Genomic DNA, 24,081 nt, shown 5'->3' with positions numbered 1-24,081 from the left:
TGGCAAAGCCTACATTGTGTTCTGTTGTGTAAACACAGCTTAACTGAGCATTTTGTTTCTTTCAGGCTGATTTTTCACTCTTGCTGTTGGGCACTCCACATTTTTGTGTAATCCTGTTTTAGTGCACTGTGGTGGAGAGGGCCCGTAAAAATCTAATTCATTTCTTCACTGAGATTCTCAACTTTCTCTGGTTATTGGCAAAGCAGGACTCGAGGACCTGCTGCCAACTTCATTCCATTGTATGGCAAACTTATATTAGGCAGAGTCGGGCAAATCAAGCCTGTTTGTTTACCAACCCCCTCATAAGCCTTAGATGAAGCCTCAATCCCTTCAATAAGGAAAATATGGCTGAGCAGCACACATCAGTTATGATCTTCTCTAAGTGAAAATATAAATAGCAAACATACCCCAGGTAAAGAAAGTGATTGACTGTGCTAATAAAACAATGTGATATCCATGCTATTATTAGTATAGCATACACAAATCAGAAAATTCAAAAACATATTTTAAAAATATGTATTAAAAATTATGTATTAATATGTATTAATAATATGTAAATATGTATTAATATATTAAAAATAATAATATTATATACTGGCTAGGGTAGTAATAAATGTACAATACCAGTCAAAAAATTTAACACACCTTAAAATCAGTGGTTCTTCATAAAAAGGAAAAACATATGGGATTATTCAGAAAACAACAAGTGTTAAACCAGATTTGTATTATTTTCCTTCAGTGTGGATGACTTCAGTATTAATTTACAGTGTAGGAAAAAAAGATAAAAAGCTAAGCCATGACTTTTGTGTACCAGTACAGTTCTAATACTGGCAAAATTCTCTAAATATCTCTTTAAAAAGGTAAATGGTGAGAAACTTCTGAAATTTTCTGAGTGAAATTTTTGTAAATTGACTGAAGATTTGCAGAGGTAGAAGCAATCATGCTTCACAAACATTAAGACCATCATTTACTAAGTAGATTTTATTTTAATTTGAAACTAGATAGCTATGTCTATAAGTATGTTAATGGTACAGGTTTCCCACAGCAGTATCTAAGGCAAGGTGGCCGCCTTAACAACAATCGCTCCCCGCCTTGACAACGCTTTCTTTTACCTTAAACTTTTTCCTTGTTCAGTGATTATTTTTTAAAACACATTAAAATTATTTGTATGGACTTGGAATATAGAAATCATCATTGGTACCAGTCATGAATCGGTGCATCCCTAATTTCATTAATTAATTATATTACTGAAAATACTCAAAAAACAATATATATTTATTTTAAACGTACGAGCTACAAGTGATTATTTCTTAGCTGAGCTCTTTATTCTATGCTTTGAGAATCTCTTGAAGAACGATATGTACCAAGTCCACAACTAAACTGAAGTTTTCTTGTATTATCTTCTCCTACCCCCTAAAAGCCCTTACCTACAGATGCATATGAAATGTAAAAGAAGAATACACAGAGAGACAGAATCAGGAAATGTGTATCACTGCTCACTGATACACATTAGTGGTGTAAAATGCATTAGTCTGAAGATGGTGATTCAAATGCATTGTTTTGGAATGTTACATCTGATGTTTATGATTATAGCTGATTATAATATAATAATAATAATAATAATAATAATAATAATAATAATAATATATTCTGGCTTAACATAAAATTCCTTACCTGTTTTAAAATGAATAAAATAATATAATGGAGATATATGCAATTCTAATCCTGGAGTTTTATGCTTTTCCTGCTCAAGCAAACCTGATTTACTTCAACTGTGAATTACAAGCTATAAAGACCTTCATATTTGAATGTCTTTTTTTTTCAGACTGACAAAACAGATGGGATTTTCATCACTTGAAACTATGCAATGGCCAACCACATCGCCAGATCTATTTCAGTTTAAAATAGATCTGGCGATGTGGTTGGCCATTGCATAGTATCTAACTGTCTCTTACAGGCACGCTCCTGAGACAGCAGCAGTGTGTGGATGAGCTTTGTTCTGCTAGAATAGCGATCCAAAGCATGTGTGCAAAAAGTGTGATTGCTTAAATGTTGCAATAGATGGCAGAGGCTGCAGCATTTAAGGTGGAACTAAAAAATTAAATAAAAATGAATAAAAGCTAATTTTATGTCTGTAACTGGGTCATTAAAGGGTTTTGCCAATTCTTAGGTAGAGGATTTCAGCCCTTCCCCTTATAACATTGTTCCAAGTTACACTCGAAAACAAGGAGTAGAGCTATAAAAGAGAAATGGGATTGGGCCCAGAGGTGACCTACCATTAGGGCTGTGACGATAATTTTATTACCGCAATACCGCGGTTATGGGACGTCACCGCGGTGATGAGCTCATTACCGTCATTACCGCATTTTTTTATGGCTGTCAAATCTGATTGACTGCATTTTGAGCGGTAGTAAAATGCTCCATATAAGCACAACTGTGGTGAATTCAGTATTAATATGTCAAGTGTAAGTCCTACACTATAGGGCTGTGCAATATATCAAATATATTTTGATCGCGATAGATATTGGTGTCAAACGATCTCAAAATTCATAATATCGAATATAAAATTTTTGTCATTTATCTGTGCTGCCGCTGCACTGGCGCGGCAGCGAATGGGTTAAGCAAAACGCGGTGCGTGGTACTCATTGAGGTCAGAACAGCTCTGGAGTCTCCTGCTCACTTCGTCTCCATTGAGGCTGCTGAAGAGAGTGAAGATTAGCAGCACTAATATTGGCTCGGAAATGGAAGCTACAGGGCAGGCTCAGTAAGTTGAGAAAAAAGGAAGAAAAAGACTCAGAACAGAAGAGAATCATCTGCAAGATTTGCCGGAAAGTGGTGTCTGCACCTCTCGCCAACACATCAAACTAATTCACCCACCTCAAGGTAAACCATAGAGCCATGTAAGGTGTTCCGTGGTCACATTTTGAGAAAGTAAAATATATTAATTCATTGTCTGGCTGCTGGCTGTTCTGCGTGAGCACCGCGGAGAACGCGCGGCATTGCGCCTCAGTCTTGGTAAAAATAGTAAGGTTGGTTGAAGTGTAGTTCAAACAGCAAAGCAATGATATAAAACTATAACCACCATCTTTACTGAAATGTTGTTATCTGACCAAGTCTGAGGTAAAATGCGCTGCGCCTTGTCTCTTTCACATCACGCGGAACTGAGTTCAGAACCGCTACAAATATAACCATATGAAACTCAGTTCAGATAAATAAACTTCAGATGAGTAAGGACACGTAAAGTGAAACAAAAATTGTCAAACATAAAGGACAGGTTTCTATTATTTTAAAATGGAACTAATGTCTTTTTTTTGGTCGGTTGTCTCTTGCGAGCCGATTTCTTAACGTCACCGACATTTTAATCAACATATTATATGACGCGGGTCCCGTCAGGATATCTTGCGGCACAGACAGAACTGAATTGTTATTGGCGGGAACAGGAGTTTAATCAATCCAGAGGATGTGGGAGCACATTAATAAATAGTTAAGAAAATTGTAATAATCACGCAGTGATTCTCATGCACGCAACAAAAAAAACCCTAAGCACAAAAAAGGAGCGGAGAATGGACCGACACGCGCACACACACACCGATTTTTTTTTTTTTGTAATGTGGTAAGAAACGTGACCGCACTATTCAGCGCGGTTTTAATAAATATTTTTTTTTATTTTAAGCACTAAATGTAATTTATTACATTTATTTAGGACCGCGGGGCAGGTGCGGCAAAACTGTGTATGTGGCGGGCTGATGCGGGATTAAAAGAAGGATTTTTTTTGCGGAACGGTAACGGGACAAAAAAGAAATGATGTCTGAATTAATTTCCTCCAATCGAATATAATTTAACATGGTTTAAGAATATAAAATAATTTGTAAACAAACGAAATATTTAATATTGAGCTAATAGCCCAAGTGCAAAAATACAAAATCTGTAATACTCTGCACTGCACAATTCAAACGAAATAGCCGTAACGCAGCTGCGCTCCTGCCCTGCGATGCAGCCGAAGCCTGGTGTGAGGCAGCAGAAATTCTGGGGTGAAAACTACATAACTACACAACATAAGGAGACATAATGCACTCCAAATATTCAGGAGGGAAGTGAAATAAATGATACTGTACAGATATAATCTGTATCTAGTAGATATTTAATGAGAAATAAGAAGAGTGTGAATAAAAAAAAAAACAGACGCCTATCACAGACTTCTTGAGCCTTGAGCCCGAACGGCCCGAGGAAAGGGGTGAGAAATATATTTTTTTCGGGGCCGGGGGTCAGTGGAAAATTTTGCTGTGGATTAATTCGTCTTTTTTTTTAAACGAATATTAGAATATTCGCTACCAATTACTGCCGAATATCCTGAGCTCAAAACCGCTATTCGGGCCAGCCCTAAAATAGATCTATGGATGGAGAAGGGGGAGGCGGACAAGCTCCTCCTTCAAAAAGTCTGCACGGAAAAAGACAGGTTAGCTGTACAATGACGAATTATACAGACAGCATATGTTCACTTGTTATGCTGTATTTATGGTTTATGTAGAGGTTGTATGTAGGCTGTATGGTTTGAAGAATAAAGATAAAGATTTGTTACCAATAAGTTTGCGGTGTTTTTTTTTTTTTTTTTTGGGGGGGGGGGGGGTGGTTGGGGTCTCGCGGTTAACCGCAATATCGCGGTGATGCGTTAGTTTTTTACCGCGGTTATAAAAAATCAATACCGCCCCAGCCCTACCTACCATCAGCAAAATTGCACCACACACCATGACAACAGGCCTCTTTTGGATATGTAGAGCTGACCACAGTACCTCCACACACTCCAAATGTTTCACTGTTTCATCTGTCATTTCTTCCCATTAAGTTTCATACTTTTCTTTGGTTTTCTGAATGCTTTTTATGACTAGTGTATGTTTCATTGTTCAAAATTTGATTTTTTTTTCTGCTTTAATGGGTCTGTTTGAGCAGGAAAGTCAGAAAACCATGTCAAAAAATTCAGCACTCCAGGACTGGAACCGCCTACCCCTAATTTATTACATTGTAGTTTTATCCATTTCTGCTCTATAGTGTAAACAGTTCTGAATGAATCTGGATTAATGCATTATGCACTAAATAAGCTACATAATCACAAATAAAACAAAGTGCTGTAAAATCAAAGGTCAAAACACTTTAAAACTCAGTGAGAGTGTAATCTTTACCGAGCAGGGAGGTGGAGTCTTTGCTGAGAGCAGCTGCCATCGAGGGATCTACAGGAGGCTGTCCGTCCCCTGCAGGCAGCTCCGGCCGAGTGTAGTCTCGACTCTTGTCGTTGTTGTATTTAACGTTCAGGTTGACCAGCTTGGAGAAGTCAATGCGCAGCGTGCAGCAGGAATTATAGATGTTCTGTCCATCCAAAGACTTGAGAAAGTGAGAGAGTGAGAAAAAAACACAACATGTTTAACAAATTATACCACAATTGTAAGCTAACACTGAAAACCAACTATTAAAAAAGGGTATCAACAGACCACTTTAATTTACACTGACTGTAGAGATCTAAACTGCTCATATATCCAATACAGTGATTGGCAGATTGATAATTGTACAGGAATCTTCAAATTCAATTCCATTGCAGAGTTAACAAGTCCACCTTGAACAATTCATATTACATATTATACAATAAAAATAAATAAATGAATAAATATTAGTGGTGCAGTTCCTTTAACTTTGGTTAAACAAAGTGGGAAAGTGCTTCTGTTTATATTCTATAAATTGCATACAGAGAAACCTTCAGTAATATATCAAATTGTAATCTGAAGCCAATTTTACTAAAGCGTAACCTATTTATTACACGGTTTTATGCATTTTAAATAGGTCTTTCAAAACAATCCAAAGCAACAAGTAGGGCTAGGCGATATATAGAGATTTTATTGATTTATTAAATTTGTTTTATTGATATAATGACAATATACCCGACACCATTTCTGCCCAGATTTATAGAAAATTAAAGTAAAGATTCAAATTAAAACTTAAACTGCACTTTTTACATTTGAAGAATCTGTTTATAATTAATTAGAATTGCCTTTCTGTTGATATAAAATGATGCCAGAACTACTGGGCTACTCTAATATACAGGATATGGCATTGAATGAATAAAGTGCCTGTATAAAATTTGGAACATGAAGCTTTATCTCAGAAGTGTCTTTTTGTTATTAACTTACGGAACGAAAAAGAGATCAAGATATATATTGTATATCGCCATTCAGAAAAAAAAAAAACATAAACTGTAAATACGTTTTAATTAACAGAACAGAACCATTGGGGAATAAGACACACTTATAATTATAACTCAGTACCTGTTAAATACCTCTTATGATAAAGTAAAACGAGTATATACATGTTAAAACAGTGATTAGACAGTTCAACTAGTTAATAATTAACAGCAAATACATCAGCTGATCACAGAAGTTCCCTAATAGTATCTAAAAAGGGGTGTTCATTCTCTCACTGCGTCACTTTAAATCAATTAAGAGGTGCATAATCTAATATCTCTGAACCGCAGCAGTAAGTAACTCTCCATGATTCAGTGCAGAGATAATCATTTCAACAGACTCCAGAGGTCTGCCCCACTCACCAGTTTGGCCTGCTGGGCGTTTACCGGATCACTGAACTGCAGCAGCGCCTGGAACTGATTGTTTTTAGTGAATGTGATAATCTTCATAACAGTGCCAAATTTGGAGAAGATCTGAAAAGGGAGAAAAACATGGATTAACAATCTGAAATCTCAATAAAACAAAGAGGTAAAGAACTACCATTTAAAGCTACTAAAATTAAGTGGTATGACCTGATTAATATAACAGTTAAAAAAATGTATTGGCAATATGATGTCACCGTCAGGGAAAATTCATAAAATGTCTTGACAAATGTATTTACTACAACATAAATGGCATAAAATTGAGGAAAAACATGGAAAACTAAAAATAATGACAGGTTAAAAAAAAAAAAAAAAAGATAAATAATGGGTAGTCTCATCCTTAACACTTTATATAGCATTATATTTTAATTTATGGATCTGTAACAATAATGTGTTTTTTTTTTTCTCTTTTGAAGATACAAAAACAACTGTGCTATACGATATTATTGTCATTAAGTAACATTTTATGTAATAAAGAAAATGATAATAGCCAAGTAACACAATAACATTTTATGCATTTACATTAAAATAACAAAGGCCAATTAATATTTTCTTATTAAGGATCCTCGGGCAATGTAAATAAAATATTACAGATCTAAAAAAGCTTAAATGACTTAAAACGCAAGTTCAAAATGAATCCAGACAGAGATTGTTCACTGGCATTTGGCCTTTAGAGATCATGTTCATATATTGTACACCAATTCAATAATGAAAATGGATTGTTAATAATAGGGTTGGGACAAAATATCAATATTACAATATTAGAGATCAGATAGTTTGTGATGCTTTATCAATATGTGGTGTCAAATATCGATATATTTACTAAAACATAGGCACTCTATTTGACTTACTAAAGTTACTGATTTATATCACATGGTGGCCCTAATCAAATAAATTGTCTTGCTGATAATGTATTGTGATAATGTCTTATCATAAGATGCCATTTCATTCCCACCCCTAGTTGGTATGGTTGTATGTTTGAAGAGCTTAATCAAAATCATTATAGTTAAGTCAGTTATTCCCCTACAGTTATATCCACTCATATGACCAGTCGTTAATATGTTTGAAAGAGGAGGAACCAAATTAATCCAAGCTGAAGTTCTAAATACATTTTCAGTAACATTTACCCAATAAAAAAACTCTGATTAAACATTATTAACAGTTTGCAGCACTTGGCTCTATTATGCACAAAAAACGTGATTCCTTGTCTTATTCTAGCTGCTGCGCTTGCACAGATCTCCACATGGCGGAGGAGGCTTCCTAAAAACACACCTGGTCCAGCTACTCAGTTATTGGTAACCCTTTGCTTACGACAATAATAAACACTGTTAAATGGCTTAATTAGCAAGCTGACTAGATATTTTTGTCGAAGAGCAGGACTTTATCGTTGAATGGAAATTGGGTTGAGTATTGTAAGAACTCCCAGGCATATTCCTACCAGTTACTGATCTCTTTATTAATAACATCTCTGGCTCAATTAATGTATGTTAGTAAATCTGAAGTCCCTCAGGATTAAGAGAGTTAATTATTTAAGCTTTTTATCATGCAGAACAGTAGAGAGCAGTGACCTGCTGCAGGACGTCCAGGGTGACCGGGTAGAACATGTTGTCGATGATGATGCGCAGGACTGGGCTGGGTGCAGGTGATAAAATACTGTCTCCCGCCGTGTCCGAGCTCGGAGAGCCGCCTTCCTGGACGGCAGAAACCGCCTGCAGCACAGCCTGGGCACGCTGAACACAAACACAACAAATAGATCCTTTTTAGATAACCTTTTCTCTAGATCAGTATTCCTGTACATTTTACTGTATATAAATGTGTAACCTTTAGTTTTAACGAGCTTCTGTTTTCTTTCATAGTTTCTAAATCTGTTTAATCAACACGTTTTGAATGCCACAAATATCCACCAGCTGTCTGACATATGAACACTGAACGCAACATTATCATGAAACTCAGCTGCTAATAATAAATCTGAGCATTGTTTGTAAAAAAAGGAAATAGGAAAATTACAGTATAACACTTGAGCTCAGCCACATCAACTACTGTTGAAAGCTACTGTAATTAAGTACTACAGCCCAATCAGTACATTATTTAAACAACTTTCTTGACAGAAACTGACAGTATGATGCTGCCATTATTGTTCAAATGACAAAATCAAGTACTACCTAAATCTCACTCTTAACATGGTAAAAACAACTACAAACAATTAGGTAACACTTCATAATAACTTGCATTAATATATGATTAACTGAAGATTAATAACTATATATTTTTTTAATTTTGAAGGAAAATAAGTTGCTAACATATGTGAATTCTACTTAACACATTGGTAACATTAACGGCAATTAACTGCAGGTTTAAAAGAATTATTACTAGTGATGTATTAATGTTCAAATTCTGATGAGTAAATGATTTGATAAAATTACTAAATATGAATATACAAACTGATAACTAAGTGTCATGTTTAAACATTTGTTGATATTCAAATTCTGATAAACTAATGCTTTATTTATATTTGGAAATCATTAGTTAAAAATATGTACATACATATATTATAAAGTGTTATCACTTTAAATCACAGTAAAGCAAATTAAGAATCTGCTTGTATTTAAAATAAAACTTAAATTAAATACCTGCAGACTCCTGCTCTAAACTGAATGAGAAACACACACAACCGAACAACCAGAGCTACGGCTGCTTACCTGATTGAGAGCACTGTCAGTCTTCAGCTCTTTGTGGTTGGAGTACTGGATGAAAACGGGGACGTTTCTCACTTGAGGCGTCACTGCCGTGTAGTAGTTCACCATCGTCACTGCTGCTTCTTCTGTCCCGAGCTCCAGGAACGCCTGCAGGTCACAGGAGTGATAAACACGGAAGCTAAGAAAAACTATTGCTCTTAGCCTGAACCAAAAGACTTAGAAAGAACCAAAAGTTTCAGAAAAGCAAAAACCCCAAAAAACTGTTTTACACCCTGAATATTTTTAACTCTGTGCCCTGGGTGGAACATTAGCATTACAAGAGACACTCAGAATTAATTTCTCTCACATACCTGATTCTTGCCTTTCAGCATCAGGATATTGGTGACTTTCCCAAAGGGCAGGCCCAGGGCGATGACCTCTGTCTCGGAAACTTCGTTTGGAAGTTTGCGGATGTGAATAACTCTGGAAGGGGGGCTGTCCATGCTGTCCTCCACCCTCAGTTTTTTGCTGTCACTTCCATTCGCTGCAAAATTCCACACATATATAGATTAGAATCTTTAGGTATGTCATTACTATACATTAAGAAAGGCCTGTCATGATAATTACATTATTGACAATAAATTGAACGCCACTCATGATTTTCTTTATTTTCTTGATATGGAGAGCCAATTAACATGACTTAGTATGCTGACATTCTGTAAAAACATTGGTTTAATTTGATTAGAGATAATTGCTCTTTAAAAAGATGTAATTACATTATTATGCTATTATAAAATCATCATATCCCTAGTACAAATTGGTCTTAATATGACAATAATATAATTTATTACAATTACTTCTAAGACAATGTATAGCTGAAGCAAACTTACAGTCAACCTGATTTCTGAAATTCTTTTTCTTGGTCACATTAGCCATAATTCATTAAATTATGTATTTAAAATAGTCCTTTTTAACCTAGGTTTTAGAGACCTGCCCACTAGGGGTGTGCTCTAAAATAATATCACGATATGTCAGGGTATTTTTGCGATACCGATATACTTGGCGATATAGGAAAACGAAAATAATTAATTCATTTCAGGAATATAGTATAATAGGTTAACAGTATAATCATAATGTGGCAAAATAAATAATATAGCATAAAATAATATAATGCAGCAAATAATATTGCAGAATATTTAGTGCATGCATATAAACTGCAAACTAAAACAATTATACAATAAATACACCTAAAGCTTCACAGTAAATAATAGACTACTTTTAAGACCGAACAGCCCTATTATCACGATATGGATTTTTAATATCATGACATTTCTGTGTCACGATATATTGTATACGATATAATATTGCCCACCCCTACTGCTCACTGAAATGTTTATCTACTTTACTGGAGTAATTTTTTTTTTACTTCTACTCTTTACATTTTCACACAATTATCTGCAATTTCTACTTCTTACATTTTAAAAATAGCCTTGATACTCCAATTTCATTTCAGTTTGTTTTCATTCCGGTTTCTCATCATTCAATTAAACCCCTATCCAGATAAATCTCTCCATCCAGATAGTGAATCTGATTGTGATAGGATGTACAGAAGTATAAACATATACCATTCCGACTCCTTATAGGTATTTATCATCATTAACATTTTAATATAAAATTATAGTCATTATGGCTATGTTATGTTCACCCACCCTGCACATTTTATAGTGGTTTTGTGCTATAAAACACCACCTTCTACTGAAAAAGGGCTTGTTAAATAACCAAGTAAAACTATACAATAAGGGTTACTTATTTACAGTATTCACAAATTTACAGTATTTACAACTAATACGACGATATTTCAGCTAATTATTAATTGACACTAGTTAAGACTTCACTAATCGTTAAACTTTTTTAAATTATACCTAAATTCATTATTATCTACAACATTCTTTGCAATGGTTAATATTGTAACTTTTTGTAAAGTGTCACAAATAACTGATTTGCTGGACCAGGTGTGTTCTGTGCAGTCTGTGTTGAGACTACAGGCCAACTGGACTCTCTGCACTCTTATTTACAAATGATCAGATCAGGGATTAGTGGGTCTGGTCTCTCAAGCATATCTGCATGGGTTGCTGTGGTAACGAGGTCGGCCCACTGGATTTGATGAGGTCATCGCTTGTCACAACATAATAGACATGTTGAAATCTGATCTGAGTGTCCCCACAGAGACGCATCTCTACAAATCGCATGATAATCGGATTTCAGACCACCTCCAAATGTGGTTTAGCTCTAATGTGCAAAAATCAATGTGGTTTCTGGCTGTCCAGACCAACAAAAATCAATCTGGATATAATCTGGATAAACTAAACATCTGAACAAATGTGCAGGGCAGAGGGCCACAAACAGGAGTTGTAACCATGGGTCTGAAAAATACAGTTCATATTTACTATTAGTCCCTTTTGGGAGGAATCAGCCATTTTCTTTACTATTTGTAAGTTATTGTAAGTGCCTCTGTAAATAAAAAAATATAAATGTAAATATACCGCAGTTAGTTTCCGACCTGCAATGTGATATGGCTGGGTATAAAAAATGTATTGTGCATTTTAAATTCAATATCAAAAAGACACTGACCGAAAGGTCGCACACAAGCAGACAGTGCAAATGCATTGTGCGAGAATAATTAACACTTTTTGTATTTTTTGATAGCAATTTAGGAAAAATATATATCGAAAAACAGTACTGTTTGGGTATTGGTACCAAATTCAAGGTACTGTACTGGTATCTGTATTTAACATTTTAAAATGATACCCAGCTCTAACCAGCAGAGAGGGGTTTTATGAGTGTCATTATCAGGCTCTCTATGTATTATTACTCCACCACATACAGGTAACCTAGCAACGATCCCAGCACTTACAAACTAAACACAACAGCTACAAACAGAGTAGCAACATCTGTAAAAATTAATTACAGAGAGTTCATTAAAGCTATTTGCTTCAAAAGCATTCATTTCAATTTAAAACTGGAGGGCTTCCAACGAGACAAGGTTTGATCATTAGTTATACTGCATTTTTTATTGCTTAAATAATATATACTCCTGCCTTTTTAGTAAAAATAAGTTTTGTTTTGGACTATGTTTAGCTATTTATTGGAAAGGCTTAAACAGCTTTACACCAACTGTCTTGTACCAACTATTCAGGCCGTTAGACTCAGAGCATAAAAACATTTTAATTCTGTTACAAAGGTTTAACAGTGTCTAATATTAGCTGCTCAAAATAAGAACAAATAAACAACGAGTCTGCCTTTCTTTCTCCTTTTTCTTACCGGTCACAGAAGAGTTAGGACTGTTATAGAGGCTGCCGGACAACAGGTCATCTGAGCTTCTCTAAGAGGAAAGATAAAGGGGCAGACAAAAAATTCACATCAAAACACACAATAATACATTAAACAATATATATTTACATTTTTCATTACATTATTTTACTGATTGTAAGCAGCCCTTTCAACCTTACAGCAGCTTTTATACTAAACACATAACCTACTTATATTTCAATATTTTACTTTAAAAAGTGTAAAATATTTCACATAAGACTTCAGGATTCCGACAGAAGCAAATGTCTACTGACATTCTCTCTCACAGCTTCCATATGTAAAGATGCATCTCCATCCTAGTTTGAGACTAGCAATAAAACAGTAAATCAATCAGTCAAATTCATTCAATTAATTATAAGTAATTGCTAATTGCTGAGTAACGACTAAGTAATTTACTTAACTCCTTTTTTTAAGTTGCCTTACTTTACACCTTTGTTATACATATATATTTTTTAACCTAACCTCTGTATGCAAGTAATCTATTAGGAATTGGCAAATAAACATACATACTAATGCATACATTTTATATATATATATATATATACACTTAAAAAACGAATTTTAATTGAATTTTTAATTCAAGTCTAAATATAAGTACATTTTCAAATGTATATTTCTGTGACCCAAAGCCATTTAACTTTTAAGTACCTTTACACTAACGTGCTGCGAATTTTTTTATACGGTAGCAGTCATCCAATGTGTTTTCTTTCTTTTTATATATTTTCTATATTGTAAGTATAATATTGAAGAAATTAAAGGACACATGGAATTATTTAGTAAACAAAAGGGGCTAAACAAAGCAGAATATGTTTTATACAAGTACATTTGAGGACAGATCTGGTCGCTGATTAACACTTCACGTGCAAATTAGATTTTATTTGATTTGAGGGATTTATTTAAAAAAAAAAAAAAAACGCATTGCCATGGATGCTGCATTGTACATGGTAACTGTCTATCTACTAAACTGAAGGACAAGCTGAATGTAAACGATTCATAGGGCCCTATTTCTTTATGCGGGCAGTCAACTGTGCAGTATGCCTTTGCTATCGTATTCTATTTATTCTTGATGTAAACCCTGTTGTCATGGTTCAGTCAGTCAGTGTAGCACCTGTTTTTTTTTCACTGCCAAGATAACAATACACCAGAAATTTACCTAAACACACCTCATTTTGAGACAACCATGTTCATCAGCATAGATATACTCATGAGCACCACTGATATTTAAATGACACATGTGGAAGACGTGAAATAGACTGACTGTTCGTAGGGTGTAAGAAAGGGCCCTTAATCATTGTATCTTAATTTTTTGTTTCTTTTATATCAATCTACAATGTAGAAAATAAATTAAATAAAGAAATAAATAAAGAAATACAGTAAATGTGAAAGTGTTTCCAAACTTTGGACTGCTACAGTATATAAGTATATATATATGTTGCATATATATATATATATATATATATATATATATATATATATATATATATATATATATATATGTTGTATAGGGGTGGGCAATATTATATTGCATACAATATATTGTGACACAGAAATATCATGATATTAAAAATCCATATTGTGATAAAAGGGCTGTTCGGTCTTAAAAGTAGTCTATTATTTACTGTGAAGCTTTAGGTGTATTTATTGTATAATTATTTTAGTTTGCAGTTTATATGCATGCACTAAATATTCTGCAATAGTATTTGCTGCATTATTTTATTTTATGCTATATTATTTATTTTGCCACATTAAGATTATTCTGTTATACTATTATACTATATTCCTGAAAAGAATTAATTATTTTAGTTTTCCTATATCGCCAAGTATATCATTATCGCAAAAATACCCTGAAATATCGTGATATTATTTTAGAGCCATATCGCCCACCTCTAGGTTGTAGGCAGTAATCAGTGGTGTAGTATTAAATGCGTTGATAGTAAATAAAAAGCTAAAAATAGAAAATAATCAATATTGAAAGTCATAACTTACCTTTACACCAACTGCAACATCACTAGCAATGCTGAAGAGAAAGACCGAAGAGGAAAAAACACAAGAAATTAGATTTTATGACCAAAATTGCATGACAATACAGTCTGTTCATAAAATAAGGGGCTTTGTTCATTCAGTGTGCTGGTGTTAGGCTGTAATATTGTCCTAGTGCTGCAATATAACTTATCGTGTTTACTGTCTCTATACGTCTATTTTCTCTTCTAAACGTCTGCATTTTGTTGTTTTATTAGTATATTCGCTAGAAAACCCATATAACCCCCATGCTGCGCAGATTAACATTACTTTCCCACATAAATCAGTTAGCCTTAACCTAGCTAACGCTAGTCTAATAACTCTCTATTTTCTCACACATTTCACTTAAAATATTTAATTTCTCATGAAGCAAGCTAACCCACTCTCTCTGTCACCCACTACTACACGCGTTTCCGTCCATTTAACAGATTCTAACGTTTTAATTTGACATGTTTTAATTAATTCTGTTTGTTAGTAGGTTAGCTACTCTTAGCTATGCTATGCTAAGCTAAGCTAAACTATGATATGCTATGCTAGCGGTCGCGGCCCCTCAGCTGCAGACAAAGAAATTAAAGTTGCCTAAAAAAGTCATTTTAAATGAAACACAGCGGCCCAAACCCCACGGTTCTCTGTATGTATGCAATTTTCCCCACTTACCCGTCCATTGCCGGGGGAAATTCACCCTTTTCCGCGGTTTTAAACAGATTTTTTGCTCGAATAACGGATCCACACACCAACGACACGCAGCTAAACAACTAACCGCAGCAGCAAAATGGAGCCGGTGATGCTGGGGGTGAGGGGGTTTAACGGAGATAGCCGAGTCGTTCCGAGTCTGGCCGATGTGTGACGATTTCAGACGATCCACGCTAAAAATACAGCGAAATGTTCCGACGGAGTCCGATTAGTTTCAATTTGTGTCCGATTAGTTCCGATTGTATGCAATTTTCCCAAAATCGTAGAAGTAGTTAATTATTTAAAATTAAGATTTTTAGCAGTGTATAATATAAACAGTTAATAAGAAATCAAACCAAAAAATAGCAATAAAATGGTTTATTTAATGTAAATGATTATTTTTTGCAAACAAAAAGCGATGGAAATAAACTGAGCTTTGGAAATGGATTAAAAAATAAATAATTTTAATCCTTTATCTGTAGTAAAGCAGGGCTGGAACAGATGAAGTGAAGGGGTGATGAAGTAAGGTCTGACAATTAAAGTTATTGCTAAGATGGACTACTTTTTTTTTTTGCATCTCAAAATATTGGAATATCATTGAAAATTTACTTTATTTCAGTAATATTACACATATTAACATACATATATCAGTACTACACACAGTAAAGTATTTTAAGCGTTTATTTATGTTATTGTTTATTTATTTTATTATTTTATTGGCTTTCAGCCAATGAAGACAGTATCTCAGAAAATGTTATTATTATATTAGGCCAATTGGTACTTTTGACAGTTTGAGCAGTGTGCCAAGTCCTGCTAAAAATAAAATCTGCATCTCCATAAAAGTTGTCAGTAGCAGAGGGAAGCATGAAGTGCTGTAAGATTTTCCAGGAAAACTGCACTGACTTTAGACTTGATAATAAAACACAGTGGATCAACACCAGCAAATGACATGTCTCTCCAAACCATCATTTGGAGCATTTCATTTTCCAGCAGGACTTGGCGCACTGCCCACACTGCCCAAAGAACCAATTCATCTTATATATATATATATTTTTTTTACTTTATTAACTGTAATTAATATTTCACTTTTCTTAAAGTACAGCTGTCACACTGCATGACTAACAAAAATGGACATGTTAATTGTTTGACATTTGTAAAACTAATAAGAGATTAAAAACAAACATTCAAACCTCAGCCAAACATCTGAGGGTCTTGAGTAAATAATCTTTAATTTTTATAAATGACCCACAAGTTGCCTGTTAAAAAATCTGATCATCCATGTCACATCACAGAACAACTTGTTCATTACAAAACCTCATTTACTGTTTGATAGACTGTAAAACATAATATGTCAAAAAAAATTATAACAATTCTAAACAGTTCATGTGTTTATATTTCATATTTCATTCATATTACATCACACATCTTGCATCTGAAAGTAAACACTTAAATAAAACATTTTATTTTGCATTACTAACATAGGGATTTTGAAGAAGAAATATATCCTAATAATATTATAATATATATGTATATATGTAATGATATAGTGATGTACTGTGATATACTGTGCATGCCACAGATGTCAGATTGCGACGGCACTAGAGAATAAAAGAGGTTGAAGGCACAGCAGTCCACTGAAAGTAACAGCCCTGTCTGAGCATCTCTAGGCCTATATGCCCTGTATTGATTTCCAATGCACCACATGCGGCAGTGTCTCCAGGGCTTTGGTCACTGTGTGAGTTTGGAGCTCGCAGTTCTTTGTCCCTTGAATTAGATTATTGATGCTAACAGCAGGGCAACCTTCACCGAACCCACCTGCCAACCACGGCTTGAGACGACTCCAGAACAGAGTGGCTTAAAAGTGAAAACTCAGGAGAAAGAATAGTAGCTTTAAGGAAGTGATGACTCTTTATTCCTACTTCTGGACACATCCAACAACTACCAGCATAGAAACCTTTAGAGTCATGAAGCAGAGAAGTGTGTTCAGCAGAAGACTGCTGTTATAGAGTTGCTCAACCCATAGACTGAGGATACCTTTCATCCCCAGAGACATAAGGCCTTTTAACTCATACCATTGGGCACGGGATGCTTCTACAGACTGAGGAGATCTTTCATCCCTAGAGCCAATCTATTTAATCTATCTAATAACTAAAATCTCCCAGAATGACAGAACAGAAGCATCTGGAGTAGAACCTGGAATGAGGCAGAACCAGAGCAGCTACATAAATGGAAACTGGATTGGGTCAGGAACTGGCTAGAAAATAGCAAAAAATAATCGCCAGAAATTACTTTACAAACAGGAACTGGAACATGAGCACTTCAAGGCACTTGAACGAGAACTATCCTGAAAAAAATGAGTGGAGGAACCCAGGAGATGTAATTGGAGTAGTCTAGTCAACTGAACCTGGCCTGGGAACAGGGAATGTTGGATTGGCTTCAGTTATAGCAGGCACACAGGCAAGATTGTTAAGCATGGTTCGATAAGGACAGCAATTATATACTGCAAAAAACACTATATACTGCACAAAATATACGGTCAAAAACATGTTTGTAGTAAGATTTCTTAAAATAAGCTCTCAAAGTTTTGAAATTCTTGAAGAAAGACGGGAGATCACTGGTTCGAATCTTGGTCATGCAGCTTGCCCTCAGCTGCCGGAGTCCAAGAGAGCACAACAGGCCTTGCTTTCTCTGGGTGGGTAGATGGCCCTCCTTTACCTCATCACTCCTAGGGTGATGTCGATCAGCACAATATACTGGCTGGCAGCTAAATAGGTGGGACAATCAGCCAGATAACCTGCGAGAAAACAAGAGAAAATTTAGTTTTAAAAAATAACTTCAATTCACAGCATTCCTCTCACACAACAAATTACATGAGTTTTCATGACACCTCCACGAGCACAATCACCTGATTATTGATTTCACCTGTTTCTAGCACTATATATACCCCTACACTTTCCATACATGTTTTGACCTGGACTGTCTAACTCTATTTTGATATGTTAACTTAATTTGTCTCAAAGTCCTAACCATCTACAAAAGTGTTTTCACACTGCGGAAGAACCGGTTAATTGTCCTGGTTGTTGCCACAGAGCCACCGCCATTCGCTGCAGTCCTGGTATAGGCACAGAAGTCTTGTTCTTCTCTAATGAAATGGCGTTGATCTGGTCTGCATTTGCTGCAAGGCTTTATTAGAGCTAAACCAATACTCATCATCCTTAAGACAGGCAGGTAAAGCATAGGAAAATCCATAGTCCGAGTCCAAATAACAAAACAACAGCAAAATCAACAAACAGGACCACAGATCTCGAGCAAACAGTGCAGAGACTTTACAATTGGCTTAGTCAAACAAACAGGTATTTATGAGCAAGGTAAGGATATTATAAAGGGCTGCAGGTAAGTTAGAGTCAGTGAAGCCAGGAAGGAGAAAAAGCTGAGAGAGCCATGGACAATATTATGTATGGGAACAAAATCACAGCTAAGATTTATCATTGTTTGTAACCATGGCTCAATACTGTACATACCTTACTTTTTGCACTATAAGATGTATTATCAATTCATGTCTATTTTCTGGTCTATTTTCATCCATAAAGCGCACTGGATTTTAGTTCAGTAGGTAAAGATAAGCTAAGTAAACAAACCTGTAATTCTTAAAAAAAAATCTAAATATGTCAATCTACACAAAATATCTCCTGAACACTGCTTATTTGGGTGAGGAACAAGCTTCTGTTTCTTTACAGTAAGCTTAGATTTTCAGGTTTTCACTTATGCCACCCCACAGAGCTACACTGAGGAACCCTGAGTGTTCCAGTAAGCCAGGGTAATATTAGCTAGCGGTTTGCCCCACGTAGCTTGTTTTAACATGGTAAACACGCAGACTACAGTCTAATATACTCACCCCTGAACGACGATAGTGCTAGAACTTAGCGTAATTAATGCTAATGCTGCTCAGGCAGTGCTAGCTGGGGTAAGCAGCAGGCTACAGGCCGACAATACTAGTAATGAAATGATTAACAGGCAGCCTTGACTAGAACAGGTCAGTTGTCTGCATTATATAGAGTAGCTGAGCTGTAGTCCAGCTGTCAGATAGCTCATTACAGTTGCTAGTTAATCAACTATTATTAAGTTGGTATTTAAAAAGCCACCTTACTGTTTTCTTTAATTCTTGTAATATTACATAATTCACAGAAAATTAAATGCTTCTTCTCCCACAGCTTTGAGGTACATTCACAAACTTTGCAGAATTGTACAATGTATAAACACACCGCTGCTCGCGCGGGATCCAACCAGTGTTGTCAGGGTCGCGGTCCCGCTGCTCCGACTGTTGAATTGGGACGCAGCCATGAAAAAACACCTTTATAAGGAGATATGGAGCCCGAGACTGGGCGGAAAAACTAGAACGGGCGAAAACTAAAGTCACGCTGAGCGCGACAGAGAGACAGGCGAGGAATGTAAACAAAATCTGGCCAGAGAGGCATTTTTTATGATGATGATTTTTATTATTATTATTATTATTATTATTATTATTATTATATATTTTTTTCATCATTCAGTTCAAACAACCTTACAGGATAGCACTTAATTATAACACAAGTTAACAATCGGTCCGGACCTTGGCCTGTCGAAATTTTCTCTAACTGGACCATACTAAATTCTAATTAAAAACCCCTGCTTTAGGCTATAAACACTGTAAACCCAATGAAGGGGTTTGAGACACTGAGTTTGAAGTGGAAGAAAGGAAATCTACCAGGTGAGTAGGTGCGTCTGATTCAGACTATGGTCTCTACTGCACTCCTCTGACACTGGCTGCAAATTTTACATCATGGAAGACAGTTTTAGCTTTATTTTTGATATAATGGGTGGGAATGGAATCACAGCATCTATACACTTTCTACAGTAATTTCAGAATATAGTCACCACTCAATATTAAAAGTTAAGGATTTTCCCTTTATATTGTATTGATCGAGCAATAATCTACAGGTAAATTGAGGAAGCTAAGTTAACAGGTGAATAAGTAATCATCACACCGTCATCACGTCCTGCGGTGTTGTTGAGCAGAGCGGCCTTTCAGAGCGAGTGTGTGTGTCGTGAGATGTGTTGTGTGTTGAAATGCCAGAGACGTCACATTTCCACCCTGTTTCCTTCAAACCAGTCGCCTCTCGTCCTGCGGAAAGGGCACCTAGACTCGGACGCCATGATCTACCGCCCCGCTGACCCTCCGCCAGACAACATTTCAGTTTTTGTTGAAACTCTTTTAACTGATAGATGACAGACATCAAGCTGAAATGATTTTAACCCTTAGGTCTCGGATTCTCAGTTCCTGTTAATAACAGAAGCAGCCATCTTTCTAGAACTTTAGATATTTCCTCAAGGATTTTGTCCATACATTCAGTACCAGTCAAAATTTGGACACTACTGTTTTCATCTTTTTATTAATTTTTACATTATCAATTTAATATTGACAAGTATTAAAGCTATACATGAACACATGCTGAATTATTCTGTATAAAAATGTGTTAAACCAACCAGAATATGTTTTATACTTATATAGATATAGGTATTTTTAATTTTAGTGTCTTCATGAGGGAGAGTCACCTGGAATAGTTTTCTCAGCACTTAGAAGGAAGGAGTTCCTGGAGGAGCTGAACAATAGTTGCTGCTTTTCCTTCACGCTGTGAAGCTCCAGCTCATCCCAATTAAATCACCTCAAATCACCATCTCAGATCATCAGGTTTAGATTAGGAGATCCATATGGTCCCCTTATTCCTTTTCCATGTATTTAATAGTAATATACAATGTAGAAAATAAATGAAATAAAAAAAGCATTGAATGAACAGGTGGGTCCAAGCTTTTTACTGGTACTGTGCATAGAAAAAAGTGTTGCTTAATCATTGTTTCTTCTGAAATCAAGGATATATAAAATAATTTCCTGCTTTTGTTGGAGTAACTGTCTTCTGGCAGTTCATTACTACATATGCATGCATGTGGCACTCATTACTATTGCATATAAGTTGATTCAACTTAAAGATCTCCATTTGAATTTACTGTATATGTGTCCACAAATGTTAAATTAACTCAAAATAGTGGAGAAATGTTTGAAAATATCCAATTTTATGTAAAACAGTTTTTTTTTTGTTTTGTTTTTTTGAGTTTACACAGTGTAAATTCTTTGGAGCACTGCTGTAATGATTTGATTGCATTGCATTCAGCAACAAGAGTGTAAGTGAGGTAAGGATGTTGGATGGATGATCACCACCCCAACTTCCCCAACAAACTCATCCCATTGAGAAGTAAGTATTAAAAAGTTAAAGGACTGCTCAGAGGGGCGGGGCTTCTGCAGCTTTGGATAGAGAAGTAATTGTGTAGCATAGCCTATAGCCTAGATGCATGCTATGAACATGTAGCTGCTAAATTCCAAATGCAAACTTCATTATTACTATAAAAGTGGGATATTAGATATTAGACTAGTTTTGAATCTGTGTTGTTTGCAGTCCTGGGCATGTTACTTTGAAAAAGTAATTAGTTATAGTTTCTAGTTACTTCTCCAAAGAAGTAACTGAGTTACTAACTGAGTTACTCTACTATAACAGTAACTAGTTACCAGTAAAAGTAACTATTGCGTTATTTTTGTGTTAATTGCGACCCCCACCTTCTCAGAGCGTGTTTCATAAGCGAGATAAATACAGTGCACGACAGCAAAGACAACAATCATTGCTTAGGCAGTTATCTCATCCTCCCCACCCTTGTGACTCACACACACAACGCACACACACACAAACACACTTGCGCCTTTTTCTGTATGCGCGAAGTTAAAAAAAAAAAATTGGGGGCGCCGAGTGGTCCAGCAGTCCACTATGACCGGGAGGTTGCAGGTTTGAACCCCCGCTCATGCAGCTTTGCCATCAAGCTGCCGGCGCTCAGAGGGAGCACAATTGGCTCTGCTCCCTCCGGGTGGGTAGATGGTGCTCTCTCTCCACATCACTTCTAGGGTGATGTCCACAGCACAGGGCGTCTGTGAGCTGATGTATCAGAACCGAGTCGCTGCGCTTTCCTCCAAACGCGCTGTGATGCTGCTCGGTAATGCTGCATCAGCAGCAGCTCGAAAAAAGAAGCGGTGGCTGACTTCACATGTATCGGAGGAAGCATGTGTTAGTCTTCCCCCTCCTGGTGTGTTGGGGCATCACTAGTGACAGGGGGAGTCCTAATGAGTAGGTTGGGTAATTGGATGTGCTAAATTGGGGAGAAAATAGGAAAAATTTGAAATAAAATTATAAAAAAAAAAAAAAAAAAAAGTTAATTGAGCGGCTAAAGTAATGTGCAGTAACGTGGTGTCGGAAATGGTATCGGCGTTTTAGTGACAGTCAGAGTATTTAGTTAGATTACTCGTTATTACTCGTTTATTTCAACGCCGTTATTCCCATCACTGGTTGTTTGTAGGTGATGGCAGGTGATGCATAAATCGAGTAGCTACTCCCATCTCAGCCACTTTTTTACAAATTTTAAGTGTAGATGTTATGAGGGTAGATGTCAACAATCATGACTCCAAAACTGACAACATGTAAGAGAACATTTATAATACCTGTAAAACACCAGCCTTCATGAGTTTTAATGCTGTAGCGCCTCTTTGGCTCATAAATAAAAGTGCAGCGAATACAAATGCAGTGAATTAAGAGTGTTTAATGAGAGAACAAACTCCTCACTCTTTTCTTTTTTTTCACAAAAGGTATCAAGGCAGGCCTCCTCTCACAATTTACAATATGTAAACACGTCTTTATCTCGCACCAAGACAGTTTCCATGGAGACTTTTCATTAAAAAAAAAACCCTGTCGTACAAATCAATCTCATTAACCTTTTCACCTTTTGCCCGGGTCCCCCGGGAACAGGGCCTTCAAAACAACACACACACACACACACACACACACACACACCGCTCCCGTTTTAGCACATTCCAACCTGACAGAGCGTCATCGTGAGTAGAATGTGGTTATATGATGCCTAATGGATGTAGGCTGCCTTTAATGACCACCCATCTGTCTTTATTTAAATTAAAGCCCGTATGTGCTCGGCTGAGGGAGGTTATTTCAGGACTCGGCACCTGGTGTTACCTGATGATAATTCAGGCAGTATTAAGTATACTTTATGATCAGGAATTTTGGTGCATGCCATTTTCCAACATGCCCATTTGTTACACTCTGGTGCACACTTTCAGCAGGATAATGCTTGTCCACATACTGTACTGTACAAAAGTTTTAGGCACCTAAGAAAATTACACTAATTCATTTATTTCAGCATCAGATGCAAATAAACATCCAAAAGTAATTCTGTGTTTTAATCAGGAGAACTAATATTATTTAGTTAAACAAACTTAAAGGTCAGTACAACTCAATAAAAATGAGTTCAGAGAGCTTCAACCCCCCCCCACACACACACACACACTCCTGCAAGAACATATACGACGTATGTAGCCTAGTACACTACAATAAACTAAATCTTAGCAGGTGAATTTTCAAATTTTGAGGCAATTACTCTTATTTTCTTTTTTTTATAATTATTTTTGTCTCATTAAGCACAGTAAATATTAGATCATTTTGATCATTTTAAGATAATTATCTTAGAATAGCTTAAGAATATCTAAGAATAGCTTAAGAACAATTTAATTTAACTAATTTGAACCAAGCACAAAAAGTCCGCAAATTATTT

The 24,081-nt window shown here is 35.8% G+C and overlaps 1 protein-coding gene across 2 annotated transcripts in view; it reads right to left on the bottom strand.

The window, feature by feature from the left end:
* Positions 1-15,499, bottom strand: part of ptbp2b (polypyrimidine tract binding protein 2b) — a 28,481-nt gene extending 12,982 nt beyond the window's left edge. Inside the window, exons 1-8 of one of the 2 annotated variants that reach the window (XM_007238860.4) lie at positions 15,370-15,499; positions 14,680-14,710; positions 12,646-12,706; positions 9,696-9,868; positions 9,349-9,492; positions 8,218-8,379; positions 6,590-6,700; positions 5,178-5,376 (exon numbers count right to left, since the gene is read on the bottom strand). In XM_007238860.4, the coding sequence (XP_007238922.1) occupies positions 5,178-5,376; positions 6,590-6,700; positions 8,218-8,379; positions 9,349-9,492; positions 9,696-9,868; positions 12,646-12,706; positions 14,680-14,710; positions 15,370-15,377 (889 nt within the window). In that variant the 5' untranslated portion in view covers positions 15,378-15,499. The remainder of the gene's footprint in view (positions 1-5,177; positions 5,377-6,589; positions 6,701-8,217; positions 8,380-9,348; positions 9,493-9,695; positions 9,869-12,645; positions 12,707-14,679; positions 14,711-15,369) is intronic. The other variant, XM_007238861.4, reaches the window with a different exon arrangement.
* Between the last annotated feature and the right edge of the window lie 8,582 nt (positions 15,500-24,081).

Source organism: Astyanax mexicanus, chromosome 18 (genome assembly GCF_023375975.1).
Source record: "Astyanax mexicanus isolate ESR-SI-001 chromosome 18, AstMex3_surface, whole genome shotgun sequence".
NCBI classification, from domain to species: domain Eukaryota; kingdom Metazoa; phylum Chordata; class Actinopteri; order Characiformes; family Acestrorhamphidae; genus Astyanax; species Astyanax mexicanus.
Note: the sequence above shows the minus strand (reverse complement) of the source record. Positions and strands in the feature narration are given on the sequence as shown.